At 39.4% G+C, this 21,584-nt stretch overlaps 1 protein-coding gene across 1 annotated transcript in view; it reads right to left on the bottom strand.

Moving 5' to 3' along the window:
* SHANK2 (SH3 and multiple ankyrin repeat domains 2) overlaps positions 1–6,229 on the bottom strand; it is a 319,794-nt gene extending 313,565 nt beyond the window's left edge. The window contains exon 1 of the mRNA XM_072864803.1: positions 6,026–6,229. Within this exon, the coding sequence (XP_072720904.1) occupies positions 6,026–6,229 (204 nt within the window). The remainder of the gene's footprint in view (positions 1–6,025) is intronic.
* Between the last annotated feature and the right edge of the window lie 15,355 nt (positions 6,230–21,584).

Raw genomic sequence — 21,584 nt, 5'->3', positions numbered from 1 at the left:
CATCATCTCCATTGTGTAGACAAGCCGTTACCTACTGCCACACTTTCTACGCTGAGAAAAGTCAGTTGAATCACAGCAGAATCTACACACAGATTGCTGTAGTTATGAAATAAATAAGAACTCATTAGAGGCACATGGTGTGGTCACCACAAGGAAATGAGACAGTAGCTGAGTTAAAAAAGCTGGACAACTTTTTCTAACCTGCAATGACTTATTATAAAAAAAAAAAAATATTAAAAAATAGGGATAGTTTAGTGGCAAAGAACTACAGAAACACATATGAAACAAAGATATTTTGCATTGACAGATGTAGGATCTATTCTTTCCACCCTTTTTGTTGCATCCCATGACCAGATAAAATGTGATAGTTTGTCTTGAAGGGAAGCTACATCCACTATAAAAATTGCAACAGTTCTTTCAAATAAGAACCAAAAAAGAAGCCCTGAGTGGCTAAAAAACATTGTCAAAACCACACTAGGCCACTCAAAATCCAAGTCTAGCAGCAAGACAGCATGTCAACATTGGTTGCCGAAATGTGAGACCTGTGTCTTTGATATTAAAGCTCTTTGGATCATGAGAGACATGGTCAGTTATAATCTTGCATTCCTGCACAATGGTGAGACTAAGTCACTAAGCACAACAGGACTGGAAGCAAGGGAAAAATATAGCTCACCTGCTCCAGCTAAAGGGAAGATATTAATTCAATGGGAATAACATTCATGATACAGAATCTCTGAGGAATAACATTTATCCGTTCACAATCTATCAACCAACACATCTTTTTCATCAGACTCATGAAGTTGTCAATCACACAGAACTGCGCTGCGACAGAGGAACCGTGACAAACAGTTTGTACAGCTGCCTCCAAAATGTGATTGTCAGAATATCAAAATACAAGTTATTCCTTTCAATAGAAGATGTCGATATTAAAGATGTGACAACCAAAAAGTGGAAAATGCAAATGAGAGTTGGGTATCATGAAAAAAATGGAGCAAGTCACTCATTCTGATTTATGCTCAGTGTTCAATTTAATTCTTGGAAGCACCGCTTTCCTTCATCAAAATGCATTCAGAAAACACAGAATTCATGAGATGAAAGGTCAAAAAAACCAGTCTGGCCACACTGTCATCAGCTGGCAAGTCAGATCACCTGTCCAGATCAAGGGCATAAGAACAGATGTCAGCAGCACCCACAATGTTTCCATCGTCAAACTGAAGATAAAAAGAAGGAAGATCAACTATAAACAGAAAGCAGCAATGAACAATCAGTCACAAAACAGGATGCAGAAGAATACTTGTGAAAAGTTGCAAAGGAAAACCTGGAATAGATCTGAGGCAGTGGATGGCAGTACAGACTGGAAACAAGTAAAAATGGAGGCATCCTAAGCAAAAATGTGCCTCAAGCTGCAGTTGTGACAAGTGGGTTCCTACCTTCATAAGATAAAAATTGCACAAACTAAACAAGTGTTTTATCTAAGAAAGGAAAGCACTAAAGGAAAAGATTCTTAATCCTAAAGGCCAATGAATACTGGAAAAAGTAAAGAAAGGATACAAAAGTATAAAAAGCAATGCAGAAGCAGAAAACCAAAAAGTAGCTACAACTTAAGCTGTTGCTTTACCAAACTGCCACTTACCAAACAACATTTTGCATGGAAAGTCCAATATAAAAAAAAACAGGGGAGGAGGGAGTCAGTAAATGCCCATTACTGAAGTGGAGCAGCAAAACAGATGGGCAGAAAGCATTTCAAAGAAGTCTTCAGCAGCCCCAATCCCATCTCAGCATTAGATTTTAATAAAACATATGAATCTGAGCATTTTGATTTTAAACATAACCCAGAGGGAGCGCATAAGTATAGGATAAAACAAAAGAGCGGAACAACCACCATGTGTTGATAGTAAAATGATGAAAGCGTTCCTGAAAACAACTGGCTGACAGATCTGTTCTTGAAGTCTAGGAAAAAGAGCAATTCTAAGCACAAAACATGGGACATTACCGTCAGAATATCACACAAAGGAGATTTTCTTGACCAGAGCTACTGGAGAAGAATCAGACTCCTTCCAGTTATAGGCAGAATCACCTGTGATATGTTCCTACATGGGCTGATAACAGGAAATGGATAGAAGACGACTTACCCTGGATTCAGACCAAAAAGGTCCAGGGAGAGGTCAGATACGTGAGGCATCATAGAGGAAACCGCAGACACATTAGTTCACCCAGTTTTCCATGTCCAGAAGACATTCGGCGCCATGCACAGACATGGTTGCCTTTAAGCACAAGGTAGGCAGCCGCCTTGGGCAGCAAACTGCTGGGGGCTGTTGACTGCCAACTTTGCTTACCAAGGAGGAAAGATGCAGATCTGTCGCCAATCAGTGCCGCTGACAGCGTGACACTGGACTGCACTGCCCTGGGGATGAAGCATCCTCTCGTTAAGAGCAAACAACTGAATATTGCCTAAGCTGCCAAGAAACCCTGCACCGCTATTGCAAAGAGAGGAGGAACTAGTCAGTAAATGTCATTTCCATCTCAATAGCAAGTAGTAGGGGTCCTCGTCAAGCCAGAGCCCTCTGAGCTGGATGCACTGCAAATAAGCTTCTGGTCAAAAGAGATTACACCTGTGTCCTGCCTCCATAAAGGATCTATTAAAGCTGAGCCTCCTGGCTTATTAAATCAGGAAATTAAATGCCAGATAATAGCGCTTTTTTACCCCCTCTCCTATGCACATATGTTTGTGAATATGGAGGGCTTTCTATGCTCCCCATTCCCTCAGTAATTTTACTGAGCTCAGGAAATCTTTCAGTCACTCATTTAAATATTCTCCACTCTCCTGTGCTAAGGGTGACACTTACTTGAATACAGATGATGCACAAAAGCAGTAAGAAATTATTCTTTCTGCAAAGTTATTGTTTCAATACATTGGATTATCATCTGAACGGAAAAGACGACAAAAAAGAATTGAGAGAAGAACTGAAAAGTAAGCCTTCATAAGAGGTTCGTATGAACTTGTCAAGGTTTACATTACTTTTCAAGTTTCAAATGAGAATAAAAGGGCAACAAGACAGATTTCCTACAATGGGTGATAATTTATAAAGTTTTCTATAGCAGCACATCCTACTTATGATGCTTGGTGTTCACCTCATACGTGCAACGAAATAAAGGTGATTTACACCACAGTCACTGTAGATGAGCAAACTTTTATTCCTAGTGAGTTTAGCTAGGGGGTTTAAAGCTTCCCAGTGGGTTGAGTTTTATCTAAAACCCTACACTTGCCTTCCTTTAAACAAATATATTCTTGATGATACTTTCTAAAAAACAATAAAGAATAAAAACATAAAACTAAATGATGTCATTTCATGCTCCTTTGATTAAACAGACTAATTTTAAACACCTCTTATGTTAAATTAATTATAATTATACAGCAAATGGGGTGTATGTTGGATTTGGCTTGTAGCTATAACACAGCTCATGAACTATTATCTTCTCCAAACTTTGCTACACTACATTTACGCTATCAGTCTTCCTGTTTGCAAACCTGAATCCGGATTTCACTCTTCCGTACAAGAGCTTGTGGGCTGATAAATTAAATCAGAAATAGATCATCTGCTATAGAACTGTTTAAAACAATTGAGTTACTTTTCATTAAGAGTTTATTGAAAAGGAAAAAAAATGCAAGAAGTAAAGCAATAAAAATGAACAAATGAAACACAAAACGAAAAGTACTTTTTGGTTTATTTCATTTCCTGCACAAAATGAATTTAAAAAAAAAAGTTTCAATAGTATCAATAAATAACTTATTATTGGTCTAAAAAAATAGAGTAGTGAAATAAGAGGGCTTCAGGAGGCTAACATCTCTCCGTTTTTAACAGCAGAGTAAACCTAGCAAGTAAAGATGATCTTTCCATTTTACCGGATCTATTCATTGAGCACCGAACACAGTCAAAGATATAGCAAGCTGGTAAGATCATCAATAAAATCCTAACCATGTCCAGTCAGAGCTTCTCTTGACAGAGGACTTCACTACAGGCAAAATCCTTTTAAATTTAAGATCAACAACAGTGGATTTCAGCATTTCAATCAATACTGAAATGAAAGACCCAAGGTGATGACTGCTTCAGCCAATATTTAATAAAAATCCCATGTGTGGCTCACAGTGGCCTCAGTCCTGCTCTGCCCTCTGAAGCCTTCCTGTCCAGCTCGGGTCCCACACCACTTCCCTCTTCGTAGAGGTTAATCTCACACCATATAAACTAAAGGAGTGGTACTGTAATTCCAGCAGCAATCCTCACCTAAAAGAATTTTTTAAGTACAAGAATTTGAGATAACGCTCCCAACTCCAACACAGATTTCTCTGAGTTTCTGCAGCACTGTGTAGATTGGGCTTTAAAAAAAAGAGCTCTATAACCACACCTGAGGCCACACTGTCAAAACAGCTCTTCCCTGTCACCCTGTAGACAGGCCATCTCTATCATTCTAAAAATGAACTTAATTAAAAAGAAAGGAATAATTCCATCTGAGATAGATCTTCAATGGCAGCACAGTATGATGTAGATCTTAAATGTCAGCACAGAGTGATGAATGTAGCACACATCCATAAAAAGAATGTGTTTTTATAATCATGTTTGAAATGAAAAAAGTCTAATGCCTATCATCAATTGAAAAACCCGACAATGGCATTCAAGGAGGCCCAGGGTAATTTAGATAATTAATCACAAACTTGGACAGGTTGTGGTTCTAGATAGAATCAGTAAGTAACTCTCAAGACCTTCTTCAGGATGAGATTGTTATTTCTATTGTAGCACTTGTGGAGGACAATTATTCTTTCACTTATAAAGTTCCAAGAGCAAACTTTTCCAACTTTATGCTCCTGACATTCCAGACATTGAATTTTACACATTCAACCATAAAAGAAACATAACTTAGTAGTTCCTTGTGAGAAAGAGTGAGGAATTTGGACTGTAGATTTCTAATACGTAAGGAACAGCCAAGATATTTTTTTTAATTAAAAAAACCCCAAACTTTTATTCTCATTTACTCAATTAATCAGACATTTTTTAACAAATGAAAAGTCTGTTCAATTCTTTCTGTAAGATGTGAGAGGTGAAATCTTTTATTGAAAAGTCTCTGTTTTCATCCAATAGACTTAGGGATGTGAGATATAGCCATAGGTCCACAAATGAGCTTGCAAATGACTCCTCTAGGAAAATCAGAAAAGGTTCGTTTTATCCTCTCTGATATGTTTCCAGTATGAGTGGTGAGGAGGTGGGAGAGAATAAAATAGTGATTTCATGTCATTGTAAAAACTGTGGAACAGTACAATGCCACGCTTTATTTTTCCTCCAAACCGAGTGTGTTGATTTCTCTGGGCGGAAGTCTGAGAAACACCACCATGCAGTAAAGGCATAGCAGCAAAGGAGGAAGGAAAGATTTATTTGTGCTTCTCTTTCCTCATCTTCATGCTCTAAAAGCCACCAGCTATCTAACAAGGATATCTTTTTGTGGGAGGATGACAGAGAAAGGCAACTAATATGGTAAAGAGAGAGAGAGAATTTGATGACCTCCTGCTAGACTCCAGTCTAGTGTCAATCACAAACTCTCTCATGAAAAGAGAAACTAGAGAAGACAAATGGGGTTATATATGCATGAGGCTTTCACAGAGATAACATGTGATTTGGGGGTTCATCCCTCATCTTCTGATGAGATCTTTAGATGCTTAATTCTCTTTCTTCTACCCAAACACCTCTGAATGCAGATCAGACAGGTATTTTGCTTTATGATCACAGCTTTCATCAAGTTAACATACTAAATACACTCTCTTGGATGGGATGGTGCCTTTAGTTTAGGCAATCAGTCAGACATACCACTGGGGTAAAAAATGTAGACATTAAAAAAACCACGACATAAATTTTGCCTGTAATATGTCAAAAAAAGTGTAAGAAAATAGAACAGATCTACTGCACATTGAAGCCAGCAAAGCTAGTAATTTAATTTTACTTTTTTTTTTTTTTAATTGTAATGCAATATGCCTTACCGTTTGCTGCAGATCAGGTATTATAATACGAATCACTAATGTGTTGCTCTGACTGTCTTCCATTCTACTGCTTGGCTTTTCTGCAGTTGCTCTAATTGTGTCATAAATAGTTTCTTCTTTGGAGCTGTCTGATTCAGATTCAACAGAATAGTCGGAAAAGCTTTGTGCCATTTCATCTTCACTTGATGTTGGGCTACGAGGCATGTTCAAGTTTTTTATCCTGCAAATACAAAGGAGAAAGAGAAAAAGATAAGTTATAGTTAAAGTCTTAAAAATGAATCAGCTACAAGTTTTGTTTTCTTGGAAGCAACATGAATTTAACAATGAACTTATATGTTTTATCCTCCTTTTATTTCCTCCTGTAATTTATGTGGGTAGGCAGAGTGTAATGGAAATAAATCTGGCTACCAATTTACTACAGAAGAGGAAGAAGGACAGGAGAAGAAAAGAGACTAATAAAAGGGAAGATGACCTTTCTTCCCAGGCACACCCAATCTCCCAAAGGATCCAGAAAAACCCAGCATAATTACCAGGTTCTCTGCTAAATAGCACTGTTGTAAACTGTACTTAGAACTAGATCTGGCTTTGAAGCCTATTTCTCCCAGTGTAAAAAGACATTTCAGGAAATTAATATAGGTGCTAAACTAACATCAACCTGTACATCAAGAAACTGTACAGGTAAGGCTTCAATAAAAGACAGTATTTTCAAATAGCAGAATCAACCAAAAAATGTAATACTACAGGGAGCCAGACAGATGCAGATGCTGCTTTGTTGTTTGTGGCTCATTCAACATCCTTTAATATCAACACTACTAAAATCTGTCTATTATACATACAACGTATACATACAATGCAGATTTTAGAAACATTTTTAATCTGTGGTATAGATTAGGCTGAAATGAAAGTAATGTTTATTCCAAAGTAAGGACATTTGTATTCAGAGGTCTCACAGTAAGAACAGCAAAATATTTTTCTTCTGGGTTTTTCCAACGACAGCAGCAAAAGACTTTTTTTTGTCCCACAAACTAAAAGCTTCTCCAGGAAATGAAAATTATTATTCTATGGAAAAATGGGGAAAAAAATTATACTGGAAAAAATTGAAAAGACCACCATAAACTTTGCAGTGCTTGGTAACCATATACTCTTCCAGTTTTCAGAGGCCAGAAAAACGTAAACATTATTTTTCATATTTTCCATGAGAAACCTCCCAAGACAACTTCTCTGCTTTTTAATTTAAAAAAATCCTCAATTAAAAGAATAAAAGAAAGAACAACCAATTCCAATGTCAGGCCACATTAAAAAAAGACATTAAAGCAAAAGTAAAGCACAGAAGGGTGAACTGACTTTGCCAAGGCCACTCATATACCAGGTGACTGTACTGAGATACCCAAATACACATTTTCTATAATGGTCTCACAGTCAGATCCCCCAAAGTAAATATAGTCAAACAACAGCAGGGACTACGAGAACGTTTTTTACCACTGTGTTTCACGATTTAGTTTGAGCCAACTAAATATCACAACCAGATTACTCATTCCTCTTCGCCGTCTGGTCATTTACACCACAATGATTACAAAGCAGGCATAAAAGGCTACCGCTTTAATTTAGCATTTTAAGGTGACCATATGTTGGAGCCAGTGTTTACACCAGAGGACAGGCAGTGGCGAGGCAGGCCTAAAGCTTGAGGTCAAGGGCAAGCATTTCCAAAGCACATCACATACCCACATCATCAAGTCTCATTGTTATTTCTGATGAAGGACAATTCCAGTGTTATTACCCTCAGCTATAATTACTAATGAAGACAAAAACAGTGCATTCAAAAATCTGAAAGCATGCCAGTTCACAGCAGCTTAATGCAAGGCTCTATTTACAAAAGAAAACTCTTGAGGGAGTATTTCATTTTCTTACTGCTTCACTGAACTGTAGATTAATGCTGCTCTCCAAAGCACCTTAAGTCAATAAAAAGCATAAACATTTCAATGGCTTTCTTATTTATCTACCAATGCTAAATCACATGAAGCCAAAATGTAGTAGGTCGATACACAGTATTTAGGAGCATAAGAGGTATAGGCCAGTGAGTGTGAGGAAAAAGACATTAAGACCATCACACGGTTTGTCTCTCCCTAAAGCCATTTGAGAACGCAATATATTCCAGGGCAATGGATTCAACTCCTCTGACAGCGAGCAGTAAGCTGCAATTATACAGCATTCAAATAAAGAGTTGAATTAGGAAAAAAACTTCCCAAGGTTCTGGCAAGTGGATTTTCATGCAAAAACTACCCAGAAATATCTCATTATGGAATAACAAAGGGAAATCACTAGCTGAAGAACCAACTCCCAGGTGTCAAGCACTTAAGTTTAATAAATTGTGGGACAAAGAACTCCTTGGAGACTCATCAATAAGGCACAAGTCACCTAATTTTCTGGAATAGAGATTAAAAAAAAAAATAATGCACAAGTAACCATGGAAAGCATAATGAAAGACTGTATCTACAGTGGCAAAAAGAACAGAACCTATGCCCCACCAGCGCTATGGAGAAGCAGATCATTTAAATGCCTTTTTTAAACAAGACACTTCAACCACTGGAGAAACTAAATCCATAAAGGTCCCAGTGTAGGGCAGATCCTGCCATGGAGCAGAGGTCAAGCATGTCTCCCTAAATCTACAGACACCTTAGGGCAATTTCGTTGTTTAGCTCTTTCGTGTGGAAACAGAAGATACCACCATTTGTTAACCAGAGATGCTCACTGTCATAGCTCCCACAGGGAAGTTGTTATTTTTTAGGAACTGTTTCAGTTTTGTCCCAGTGATATTCCAAAGACTTTTCCACAGCCAAAACTATTACCTCAGGAAAAGTAAGACAGGTTGCCTGGCTTACCTAGGCTTGTACACCAGAAGAAAATATAGCATCCCAGGCACCTAATTCTTGTTAGCAATTCATTGGTTCAAAAGGATGTTATGTAGCTAAAATATAGATTAATTTTTGCTGATATGATTGTCTGGGATGTCTTCTTTCATTTTCTTAAAAACACAACAGATCTTTGCCTCCTGCAGTTAAGCTGATTGTATTTTGTAGCAATAGGATACGTCAGTGGCTGCTTTCAATATAGAGAAGTGCTGAGTGAAGAAAAGTTTCTCTGTAAACAAATGAAAACAGATTTCGAAAGATCTTGGAAGTAAATGTACAATCCAAACTACCACCACGACAGTCTTTGCTCCACCTCACGTCCTCTGTCACATTTTTGACTCCCGTACCTTGAGCTCCCCACACGTCCCAAGCCCCGGGCGCTCTCCTTCCCTGGCTCCTGCACATCCCCTAACCACTGGCTGAACAAAGCAAGCATGAGCTCCGGCTGGTTAATCACCACTTCTGACCCAGGAAGGCTGTAAAACAGCTGGAAGAGGAAAGAATGAAAGGATGGCTATATGCTTACCCTTATTACTTTACTTTTCCCTCAGCACCTTGCCCTTTAGCTCTGCGGGAGCCCCGGGATGTTTACCCTGCCTCTATGGCTATTGCCAGATTATGTTTCTCAGGCCAACAGGACAGATGAAATAAGTTGAGCTCAGATTGCTGCCTTCCCCTCACAGATGCTATTTTTAGATTATTTTTTTTTCTCTACCCAGCCAGCAACTTTCACAAAATCTGCAGGAATTTCTTATCCTGCTATTTGTTGCCACCCCACAATTAAGGAGAGTTTAAAACAGCCTATGAATAAATTTTAAAAAAACATGGGCAAGTAGTGTGACCATCTAACTGCCTTTTTCTTTAAAAAAAAAGGAAAAAAAAAAAAGACTAAAACCACATTATAAAAGACTGGAATTAAAACAGTGCACAGGTTCTCAAAAGGAAAGAAATTCAACTCCCAGAGCTCGCTTGCTCTCTATCTGAATGGTGTGCTCCAGCGCGTGCAAACTGACATGGCAGGGGAACAAAGTAAAAGCAGTGACAGACTAATCCATTTTTTGGAGCCTTATGGTTGTTTTAAGCATCATACAAAAAGAATTTATTAAATATATATGCTTAAATTTATTTTTAACTATCTTGAATACTAGAAACTTGATATTTACTAAAGGGATGAAAATATCATTAATCGGACACATATTGGACAGGGTATCTCCATTAAACATAGATGTTTTACAAGATACACAATGCCCTTGCCCGCTACAAAAATCATGTTTCAAAATGTTCAATGTAATTATGGTTATGTGCAAGTTTGTTGATCCTGCAAAGTAACAAACCCTCCTATCTGGTTTCATCTTGGTAAATATGGAACATAATGATAGATACACACACAAAAACCTATTTTAAAAGATCTGTCCCACATAAAGTCCCCTCCCTAGCGTATCGTACGCCAGCACCAGCAGACATGGCGAGTGCGGGTGTGTTTGTCCACTTTGCCTGGAGCAAACCCAACAAGCAATATATATCTGACAACCACCAAAAGCGACCTGCGTGCACAGAGATCCCGCAGAACAACACTGCGGCCGTGGCAAAGGCTCCCCCTGACTTTCTGCAGTGGGCAAGACGAACATATGGTGAGACAGAAGGAAATGGACCCCTAATGCCAAGACTAACTTTTGGTAGGGAAATCTCATTAAAGGATGCAACTCTTCCTTCCCTGACCTGTGAGATTTTGGTTTTGGTACCGTGTGAATGTAGGCTAGGGTCTGACACGAGTGGCCATTTCAGACTAATCACAATAGTTATTAGTTCTCCTCTCTCTAAAATACAGCTGAGGCACATGCATGAAATGTCTTGTCCAAGGCCAACAAGGCCAGATCTGAGAGCAAGGTTTCAGATTCAAGGGTCACTGGCTCCTAGTCATGATAAGAACAATCTATTTCTATATAAACATTCATTTGCACAATAACAGCCCTGTTGCCTGCAGGGAGAAGTCCTCTAGACTGCTATTGTCAGACGAGTTAAAAATGTACCTGTGGGAATATCTTAAATACAGAGTCGGCATTGTTACGGGTTGAGTAATGCCATTAACCAGACTGTGAGAAAAGTTTGCTGTTAGAACAACAGCAACTGCTAGAAAGAGGTATTTAATAATTAACTCTGAAGAAAAACTATTCAGGAAAGGGATTTCCGTCTGTGTAAAACCTGCCAGAGCTCCTAACACTTGGATTCTGCAGCTTTATTCGGGATTATGTATATCAGCTCAAGAATCAGCTCTCCAAGTTACTAAATTAAAATGCTGGAGAAGATCAAGCATTGCCTTTTCTAATTATGTTAATATTAAAACAAAAACGCATTTCAGACAGAACTGAAGATGGGGGGTACAACCCCAACGTGCCATGCATTTCACACCTCTCCACAGTTCTGCAGAAAAGGTTGCGTAGAAGAAAATCTGAATTGAAGACCGACTCCAATGGGCAATTTGCAATTTGATGGGTTCAATCTCCACTTTGCACTCTTACTTTAAAGCTGGCAATAACCAGCATTGCCTCCCGAAGAAGCGATCCCACTCTCCCTCGCTCCCCAACCACTCCACTCTTGCCCCCAGACTGCTTTAATCTCTGCACTAACACGAACAGTGAAGCAGAACAAAGCATCGATCCAGGTTAAACACCAGCTTTTTTTGTTTTGGAAGGTTAGTTTCAGCATCCATCACATCTCTGAACTGGATCACTATGCAAATGTTTGCATAAGCAGCAGGAGGAAGATGGCAGAGGGCCAGAAGCAAAGAGCCAGGGCATGAAAAGGGCAGAACCACTTTTTCCAAAGGCAGTATTAATGCTTGCCAGCATAAAGTGAATCTGAGACACCACTGCCTAAGTGACAGGAAAGGAATCTACATAAATACAGCCATCTGACTAATTCCGATGAAAATCTCTTGATTATTAGTACCAAAATACCATAACTCCAAACAGGACAGCTCACTGAAACCCACCGATACAAAATTCATGCAGACAAATGCAAAACCTAAAAGAATATATCTACAAGAAGAAAAGCAGAACGTGCAGAAGGAGTGCTAACCCAGCTCATAGCAAAATCTCAGGGGAAACAAGGCACTTGGAGCTCTCCCTGTTCTCCCAGGCCCACCAGACGAGGAGGCAGCTTTGGCGTTGATGCAGCACCACATGAAGCTGTGCTGGTCAGGGTCCAGTCCCAGGGGCCTTCTGCAAAAGGGCCAGCACAGTCTCCAATGCTATCTTTATCCTGCTAGGAAAAAAGCGTGGCCAGGCAGCAAAACAAAGCACTGTTCCCTTGGCATGCCCCAAAGTGTGCTCCCTTGGTCAGTGCCAGGCAATGCCCCCCGCATACAGGACACACAGATGAGATGCTACCAAGCTCGGTGCTCTCCGATCTCTGCAGGCTTTCATGCTACTGAAACGTCTCCCTGCTGCACTGCAACACAGCCCATGTGCTATTGCAGACACTGACTTAGAAAGGCTAAATCACAACAATTACTTTCTTGGGGCTCAGGAGCTCAGAAGATATCCAAGGGTCAGCAAGGTCCACTTCATGCCACATGGCCTCAGGGCCAGGGAACACCTCCTGGTCCAATTTTATTTAGAAGTATAGATGTAGTTTCAGAGACTGAAAAATAAAGAACGATGACATGTTTGAAGGCTCTAAGAAAGTTACTCTGTTATCCTGCAGTTCCCTTGGTCTGCCTCTAAAATGGGGCAACTGATTCTTGAGTCTTCTCTAAAGCTCTTCCACTCTGTGGAAGAAAATGCTAGAAAACCAAATCACTTGCATGTTATTCGAAAAAATCCCCCTCCATGGTAATTACCTAAATAAATCTAATCATGCACTATTTTGCTGTTCACAACTCCCATAATTATGGTTTTATTCCCTATACACCAGTCCTTCACTTAAATTCACTTTGGTTACACTGACTGGTAATGCATTTTTGATGTGTTAAATAACTGAAACACCCAAATAAATATTTTAGAGGATGTGTGCTGAGGCATAAGTATTAATGTACCAGAATGCCAAGCAAAATTCCTCCTTTACTTTTCTCTGAAGCTGTTGTTTCTCAGTTTGGCACCTCTTACTTCAAAACTTAAATATTGATTTGAAATCAATATTTAATGATTGAATGATTTAATGATTGAAAATATTTAATGTTTGAAAATCAATGGTCATATCCATTTGTTCTCACCGGCACCACCAGAAGATTCTTCTTACTGCCCTGTTTAAGGGTGGATTTATGCAATCCTTGATTTTTTGCTAGGTGATCTGTACAGGTGACAAATGGTTTTCCAAAAGGGCTCAAGAGTGACTTCCCCCCCCTCCTTTTTTTTTTTTTTTTTAAGGAAAAAAAAAGAAGAAAATTTATTGAAATAATTGTTGAACCTGCTTCTTATTTCTGAGGCAGCTTGTTATCCCTTGTTCATGTATATTTGCACAGCCCAGACTTGCCAAGACGAGGCTAAGCCCCATTAACTTCTGGTATTTAGAGTCTTAAATACCAACATCACATGATTAAAGTGGGTCTTAAGATCAGACTGTAAGAATGTAATTTTTTAATTTATTTTTTTTTAAAAAACAGAGGTACTTCACATTAGCCCTCCTGTGCACATATAAAATCTACACATGCAACCTACTTCTGCAAATACAGCATAGTTTTCTAAAAGTTTCTTCAGTTTCCAAGTAGCTTTGGATGCTAAAATTCTCCTTTGTTCTCTGTCTGTTCTACTTAGTGTTTATTTTCCTTGTAAACTATTCAGCCGGTCATGGTATCTTCATGGAAAGGCTGAAGTTCAATCAGGCAGATGCAAGGAGAGATTTGGGGGTAGGATGGATACAAAGAATACAGGAGACAAGCAACTTATTGTACTGAATGAGCAAGGCTGGAAGACAGGCAGAGAAGCAGATGTAGAAAAAGCTTAAAAATATTTGAAGTAGAAGTTCAACATGAGAAAACAGAAAAACCCTTGAAGTAGGAGTTCGACACGAGAAAACAGAACCTGCCAGAAGAAAGAGGAACCAGGTGTAAAGACAGCACAGACCAGCACAGTCAGGCTGGTTAAAATGGTTAAAAATATTAAAAAAAAAAAAAAAAGATTCAAACATACTACTAGGGGAAACATAGCAGGTATTTATAAATGTTAACCACAGTGAAGTTTACAGTAAAGGCCAACTCCCACTGGCAATATAATATCTTAAATGCCTTCTTTTAAGCACCTGCAAGGTTTCCAGTGCAATTCTGTCTGACCTTTATTTAAAGGTCATTCTTCCAGACAAGGAATTACGGCCAGCCCCGTGAGCCCCAAGGCAGGTAGCTTCTAGGCTCTGTTCATTTCTGTAGTTGTTTTTAATATGGCCTCTAGTTTTGTACATTTATTAGAACTTTCCATTTTCCAACAGATAGACTAACAAACAACAGTACTCATAAGTCATTCTTTAAATACTACTTGCAATGGATACTATAGTTTACCTAGGACAAAATCATAATGCACTTCGAAGTGTTAAATAAGAGACTGGATCCCACAGCAATTGCATACACTTACTTGCAAAAACAACTTTCAATTTGAAAGTTCATCTGTTCAGGATGTATTAATCCAGAATTCTAAAACACTTTAAACAGATGTTAAGTAAAAGAAGCTAAATAAGTAGCAACTAAATAACTAATCCAAATATGATGAAAAACAACCAAACTTGTTAAAAAAATGCTCCAAGCATATTATCCCAGATACCAAAGATCACCAGCATCCCAAATCTGAGATGTGCCTTCTTGAACTCATCAATCCAAATAAATACCCCTTTCTAAGCAAGTAGGGTTGGGTCTGTCATATAATCTTCACACTGATGATCTTGCTAGGAGCAAAAATATCTAGAGTAACCTTCTGAGATCCTTTTTAAGCAATTTCCTATCTTGTATGGGGAATCAATCATGTATGTAATCCCACTGCAGTCAACACAATTACTCCAGGAATAGCTCCAACAAGACGTGACCCCTGCATGCTGTATTCATGAGCAAAACAGCAGCCAGCGTAAGCTATGAAAAGCCAACATGAAACATTGAAAAGTTTATCCAGTTCTGGATCCAATAAGGCACTTCTTCATAATATGACAGCTTTTCAGTTATCAAACCAGGAAAATATGCTACGGATTCAGCTGTTACACTGACTCTGTCCCCAGCCCAAAGTACAACTTATAAATATTTACTGTCATGAAGCATACTTGTATATAGTAACTGGAGATTTCAAAGTTGCAAACTTCAGCAATGCAAAGAAAAAAAAATTCCCCTTCAGTTATCTAAAACAAGAATGATGCAATGTGAGTAACCAGCTATGAATTGTTCTCTAAGTAATGTGGAAGTGTCACACCACTTCAATTCTAAAAAGTCATTATCTATTTATAAAAGATGGATAACAGTCATTTTGGTTTCCCCCAAAATTTTCCTTACAAAACAGAAGCATGTAGGGCAAGCAATTTTATCTTCTAGCCTTTCTGTTTCCAGCCTCTGCTTGCACTTGACTACGTAAATATCAAAAAGATTATAATATGCTGGAAGGGAAAGGACATAAGAGAATTTAAAAAGATTTACAACAGGAATTTGAAAAAATTTCAAAGCTTATTGAACATATTTACCTCAGATTCATCTCCCTGGCAGACAAAGCAGCTTAGTTGCTTTTTAATTTGCATTTTATGCTTATCAACCTTTTTCCTCTTTATCCATAAAGAAAACATTTTTGTGATAATTCAAATACCAACATAATTAAATGTTAACACAGAAGCGCTATTACTGCCTTGTTATGTAGATTAGATCAGGTCCTGAGAGTAGATAAAGCAGATTCCCTCCTCTCCTTACATATGGGTTAGCATTTAGAGTTTGCTATAAAGTTTAACCTGAATTTTCTCCAGATGCGATCCTGATGGGGGCTACTATGTTATTTTAAATTATTTTCTGTGCTGCCAAAAATAGTCTCATTGTTTGCATTATTTTATTCAAAGAAATAGTTTAAAAACTGCCAGTTTGGCAGTTTTATTGGCTTTTTTGCCAGTTAGAAAAGCAAAGCTTCAAATAGGTGCTCTGTTTTTCTTATAAAACGATGAGTTATCTTTGCCCGACAGCTGGTTGAAAAAAATTCAATTACCCTTTTTTGTTGTGTGTGTTGGGTTTTTTTCTTGTTTAGTTTCAACAAATTCATTTTTATTTCAACTCAGCAGGAAACACCCCTTGAAGTTTGTAGAGGACACTGGGTACCCAAGGTCTTCAGCAGCCTGCTAGGTGGGATCTGGGGGCACAGATCTCAGACTCTCCAGGTCTGCAAATCTGGGGCAGTCCCCTGCCAAAGCGCCCTGTAATTGGAGATTTCCAAGTTACGCCACTCCAGCGCAGTGCTCTAGGGAGGATACCAAAATACAGGAGTTTCTTTCCAAAGCCCAAAAGAAACCAAGTTTCGAAATGCAGAAATCCTCCACAAATTAGTTGTTTTTTCTCTATATAGATCTGCTTAACTAGCACAGTTTGCGAGCTGTCAAATGCAGAGACCAGTTTCATTGATCAGCTTCATTTGTAGTTAGGTTTCATTTGAATTACTAATATGAGGGTCCAGAAATCTCAGATCAGGAGGAGTTGTACAAGCATAGGTCAAGTTGTGACCATTATTTTTCACCGGCGTCAGTAAGTATATTGGCAACACACGAGTAGTAGGTTGTAGTAGTAGCAACACACGAGTAGTCGTTTATTCACCAATATAGTAGGTGAATAAACGTCTAGTTGAGTTGCTGCCTTAATTTCTGAATAGCTGAGCAGCAACAAGCCCTAGCCTCAGTTAGGACCACTAAACCAACTTGCACAGAGAGGAGGGAAGAAAGGCAGAAGGAACTACCTGGCCTTTATATACTTAATTTATTTTCTTAATCAAGAGGGAAGCAACAAACAAATGGTGACCCAGAAAGGATGCGCACACTGTAGAAGAACTAGGGCAGGTGACCAGCCCTTGGTTTAGCCAAACTCCAGTGTAAGCAAAGCTGTGTGCTATGTTCTCACTATCTTTGCGCCCATCTGTGTATGTCTGCAGCAAATATCCCTGCTTCCCAGTGACAGATGGTCTCCAGGCTTCTCTTATCCTAATTGCAGAAAAACTTACCTGATTTTTTCAGAGGAAATTTTGAAAAAGGAAATCTGCTGATCTTACCTGCTTATTTTCCAACCCAGGGTAAGCATATTTTGGGCTTTAATTTATACTCCAGCCTGTGCAAGCAAGTCTGAGCTCACGGCGCAATTAAGGACATCCTTTAGGATAGCATACGTGAATGATGACGGTGATGGCAGACTGGGGGAAAATATCTACGGGTTCAGAAAGGTTAAGGGATCTGCCAAGACGACCCAGGCAGAACACTGATTCTGTAGAAGAACTGAGAAATAAATTATTCTCTTGACCTTTGAGATTTTGATTCAACTCACTGTAAAGATAAGAAACGCATTTTTACCAAATTATATCTAGCCAAAATTTAGGCAATCAAGACACAATAAAACTGATGAAAAGAACCAGTTTTCCTCACTGACTACCAACACTTAATTGCTGCCTTCAGTAAACAGCTCGAGAAATAAAAGATCACTTCTTAGGCAAGAAGAAAACAGAATGAGATACATGTTTATGACTATTATGCAGATGTAGGGAAACAAAAAATATAAAGAATACTGATGTTTAAAAATACAGAGAGATTCATAACAAACTCTTCGAGCTTTCGTTACTTAAATGCCAGGTGTAGTTTGGAACTTAATATTAAAAATAAATAGCATGCTAAATCACCCTAGGATAACTGCTTACAGTACTTTTGATTGAGAGACAGTTTAGAGTACCAACAGTACTGTTTTTCTGAAGTATCCCTCTCTCAGTGCAGAATCAAGACAAATACCAGCTTTCATGAACACAATGACACGGATTTTTTTGTTGTGCCTTAGCAGTCACAGAATCATCAAGTCATTTGGGTCGGAAGGGTCTCCAGAGGTCTTTAGTCCAATCTCCTGCTCAAAGCAGGTCCAGCAATGAGATCTGCTTGGGCTGCTCATGTCTTTATCCAGGTCTGTCATGAAAACCTCCAAGGGCGGAGACTATATAACCTCTCTGAACAACTTCTGCTTGACTGTCCTCATGGGGAAAAATAATTTCCTCATACCCAGTCTGAACTTCTCTTTGTTTCAACTTACGACTGTTGTCTCTCGTCCTTCTGCCATGCACTGCTGCACAGAGTCTGGCTCTGTCGTCTCAGTATCCTCCCTGTCTTGGCCAGACGATGCTCCCTGAAGCCGTCCCTTCTCCAGGCTGAACAAGCCCCTGTCCCTCAACCTCTCCCTTGCAGGACAAGTACTCCAGCCTCCACCTTCTCAGTGGCCCTCCACAGAACCTGCTCCAGTTTGTCAATGTCTTTCCTGTACTGGGAGTGGGCCAAAATTGGAGACAGTACTCAAGATGCAGTTTACCAAGTGCCAAGTCAAGTGGTACAATCACTTTTCTCAATCTGATGACTGTGCAGCTTGCGGGACAGCCCAGGTCGCTGTTAGCTGCTCTTGCTGTCAGGCACACTGCTGGCCCATGCCCAGCTCGCTGCCTGCCTGGACACCCCAGTCCCCCTCCTCAGAGCTGCTCCCCTCCCAGCCAGTCCCCACCTGCACTGCTGCAGGGGCTCTGTCTTCGCAGGTGCAGGACTTGGTATTGGTCCTTGTTAAACTTCACATAGCTCCTGTCAGCCCATTTCTCCAGCCTGCCTTGGTCCCTAGGGATGGCAGCCCTGTTCCCCCAAGTTTGGTGCCATCTGCAAACTTGACAAAAGCACGCTCCGTTGCCTCCTCCAGGTCAGAGACAGAGATAGGTCATTTTGCCCTCGTACTGATGCATGTAACAAAGCCATGGCCAAACCATTTACAAAAACTTGACCCTATGTAGAAGGGTAAGATGAGGACTAAGTTTAGAAACAACACTGGCAACCACGCTGGATGAATGGACAGCTTGGTCTTACTGAGGCCAACAGCAAAATGCAGCACTTGTATCTGTATTTTGTCTTTAAATAGAACTGTAAGGGTTAAGATAAAACCAGAAGATTAACCTTCAACTATGGCTTACTTCTGTAACCCCAAAGCTTCTTGAAAGTTAGCATATAAGCAAACATACATTTTGTAATCAATATGATCTCACATATTTACACACTGCAAAATATACTCAATATGTATAAAGTTTTTTCAACCATACAAATGCATGTTGGCTGTTAAACCTACCATCAATAATATATTCCTTTCTTGTGCTTTTCAAGGGGGCATCACATTTAAAATTATCATTGACTGAATCTATAGTTTTATCTATGAACAGTCCAATCTATAGTTTACAACAGAGATTCGGGTAAATTTCAACATCACCAAAAGTTCTGGATTCGTTTATATCACTTACAGTGATTTCTCTACAAAGTGTAATTTCTACCTATTTACGTAGGTATCTAAGTCAGTACTGATACAGACTTACAGTAATGTAAGTCCTAAAATGAGGCTGTTGGAGAACCAGAAATACTTTAAACGGATTTATTTCTAATTGACTAGAATTCATGTTGATTGTACTCCTGTAAGACCTGATTAAGTGAATTCATTACCATTTATAATTTTATGACGGCATACTTCGGAGATTCCAGCCATGGAAATTATCACAGTCTAATCAAGATACGCAAACTGAATATAAAAGCACCTTAAAAAAAAATCTTGATTGAATCATGCTATAAAATATTCCTAATAAAAAAAATGCATCTCTTGAATTCCAGGCATACTACTGTCAGCTCCTACCATTAAGAAAGTATTTAGTAAAAGTTCTTACTAAATGCTCCATAGGTATCGAGCAGCTGCTGATACAGGACTTCACAGTCACAAACCTTTCTGATGGCCACCCATATGGGACCACGTTTCCCCAGGAATGAAGAGCAGTGATGCCCAGGAATACCATACTTGAAAGGACTCTCAGTTTTCTACAAAACCAGGGGCTGGGGTGACCTTATGAGACGCACCCTTTGCTTTGCTTAACTTCTTTCTATTTTGCTGCTCAAATACTTCCACATGTATTGCTAATGTGAACAATTTCTATGCAAAGCTCATTTCCTAACACTGCTGTTTATGCTGTCAGAGCTACCTATCCCTGCACCTCATTATAAGAGAAGAGCAACGTCTAGGCAGCTCTGCTTACTGTGTAGTGCAGCTGTGCAGGGAAGGAAATAATTAAGCCCATCATGTGAACCAAATCCTTCAGGACATACCCATTAATGAGATTTACTGAACCCACTCTCTGCTTTGCTGCTTGCAGGAATGAAGGAGGCAGAGACAGAGTGAGAAAAGCCCTCTTTTCAGCATTAATCTAAAACTAGAAATATATTTTGTTCAATTCACACTTTTAAAGGAAAGAAGCATTAAAAAGAGATTTGCCATTAGGTTTTATGTCTGCTTCATGTTCTCTCACGGATTTTATTTCGTCTGCCTCAGTTTTTTTTTTTTTACATTTGCCTCACCTCAGAAGGTTTCCCCAGGCCTTAATAAATCTAAACTCCTCTTCTCCACATGGTTTTTCAGCCACACATGGAGTGTGACCATTTCTGCCCCTTTCGTGGTACTGGAAGCATATCAGAGTTTAATTTTCTTATACGCTTTCATTTTTACTTCACAATTTTGACATTTCTCCTGTCTCTCCCTTAGGTCACAGGGAGCCACCAGCTCCTCCCCCGGTTTTTGTACAAGATCTCGGGTTGTCTCCTAACTTTCCACCCAACAAACAGCACACCAGGGGCTGGTCTCTCCCACCGCAAACCTGCAGCTATCAATATGCCCGACAGCTGCATTTCCTACCATTACAGCTTGCCTTTTCTTGCCATGCAGGGCTCCCCGCCCAGCTAGACGAGGCACACTAGGCACCAGAGCTGCACCACCACTGCCTTGGCAAGGGAGGACCAGGCAAGGTGGGATGGCCCTCAGACCATCTCTTCTTGCAGCAGCGCCCAGGCTGCTGAGTTGGCTGCCCAGATCCACGCAGGTACCCAGGGTGCAGGGCTGGATCCCCTACCTTCTAGCCTGAGGAAGACTCATTAGATCACAGTGAGTCAGACTACATAAAAAATAATGTTTTGCTATATTAAAAAGAACCAAATATATGTATATATAATTACAATATTTTGTATATTGTAATAAAGGCTGTTAAATATATATAGGTATGTAAAAAAAAAAAAAAACACCACCAAAAAACCCCACCCTAACCTAAAGACTCAAAAACAGAGACTGATACGTGCAAAGACCTATAATAATATTTTCAAGAAAACTGCAGAACTGGGATGAAAGTTCCATTTCACTGACTACTCAAAGCACGTAAAGCGCAGAGGAGTGTTTACAGCCTGTATCAAACATCACTGTCACTGCTGGCTCTCACTATGAAACAGCACAGCGTGCTCAGTCATGAATGTCTGCTTTTCACATCTGCAGTGACTGTGACTGCTATGAATGTAAATGGGAAAGAACGACATTAAAAAAAAAAACACACAAGACTGAATAGGTAAGCAAAGGCCTTACACAATCACATCTATATTTTAAACTATATTTCAGTGTTTATACATTATCAAAGCTC

This window comes from Ciconia boyciana, chromosome 6 (assembly GCF_034638445.1).
Source record: "Ciconia boyciana chromosome 6, ASM3463844v1, whole genome shotgun sequence".
NCBI classification, from domain to species: Eukaryota; Metazoa; Chordata; class Aves; order Ciconiiformes; family Ciconiidae; genus Ciconia; species Ciconia boyciana.
Note: the sequence above shows the minus strand (reverse complement) of the source record. Positions and strands in the feature narration are given on the sequence as shown.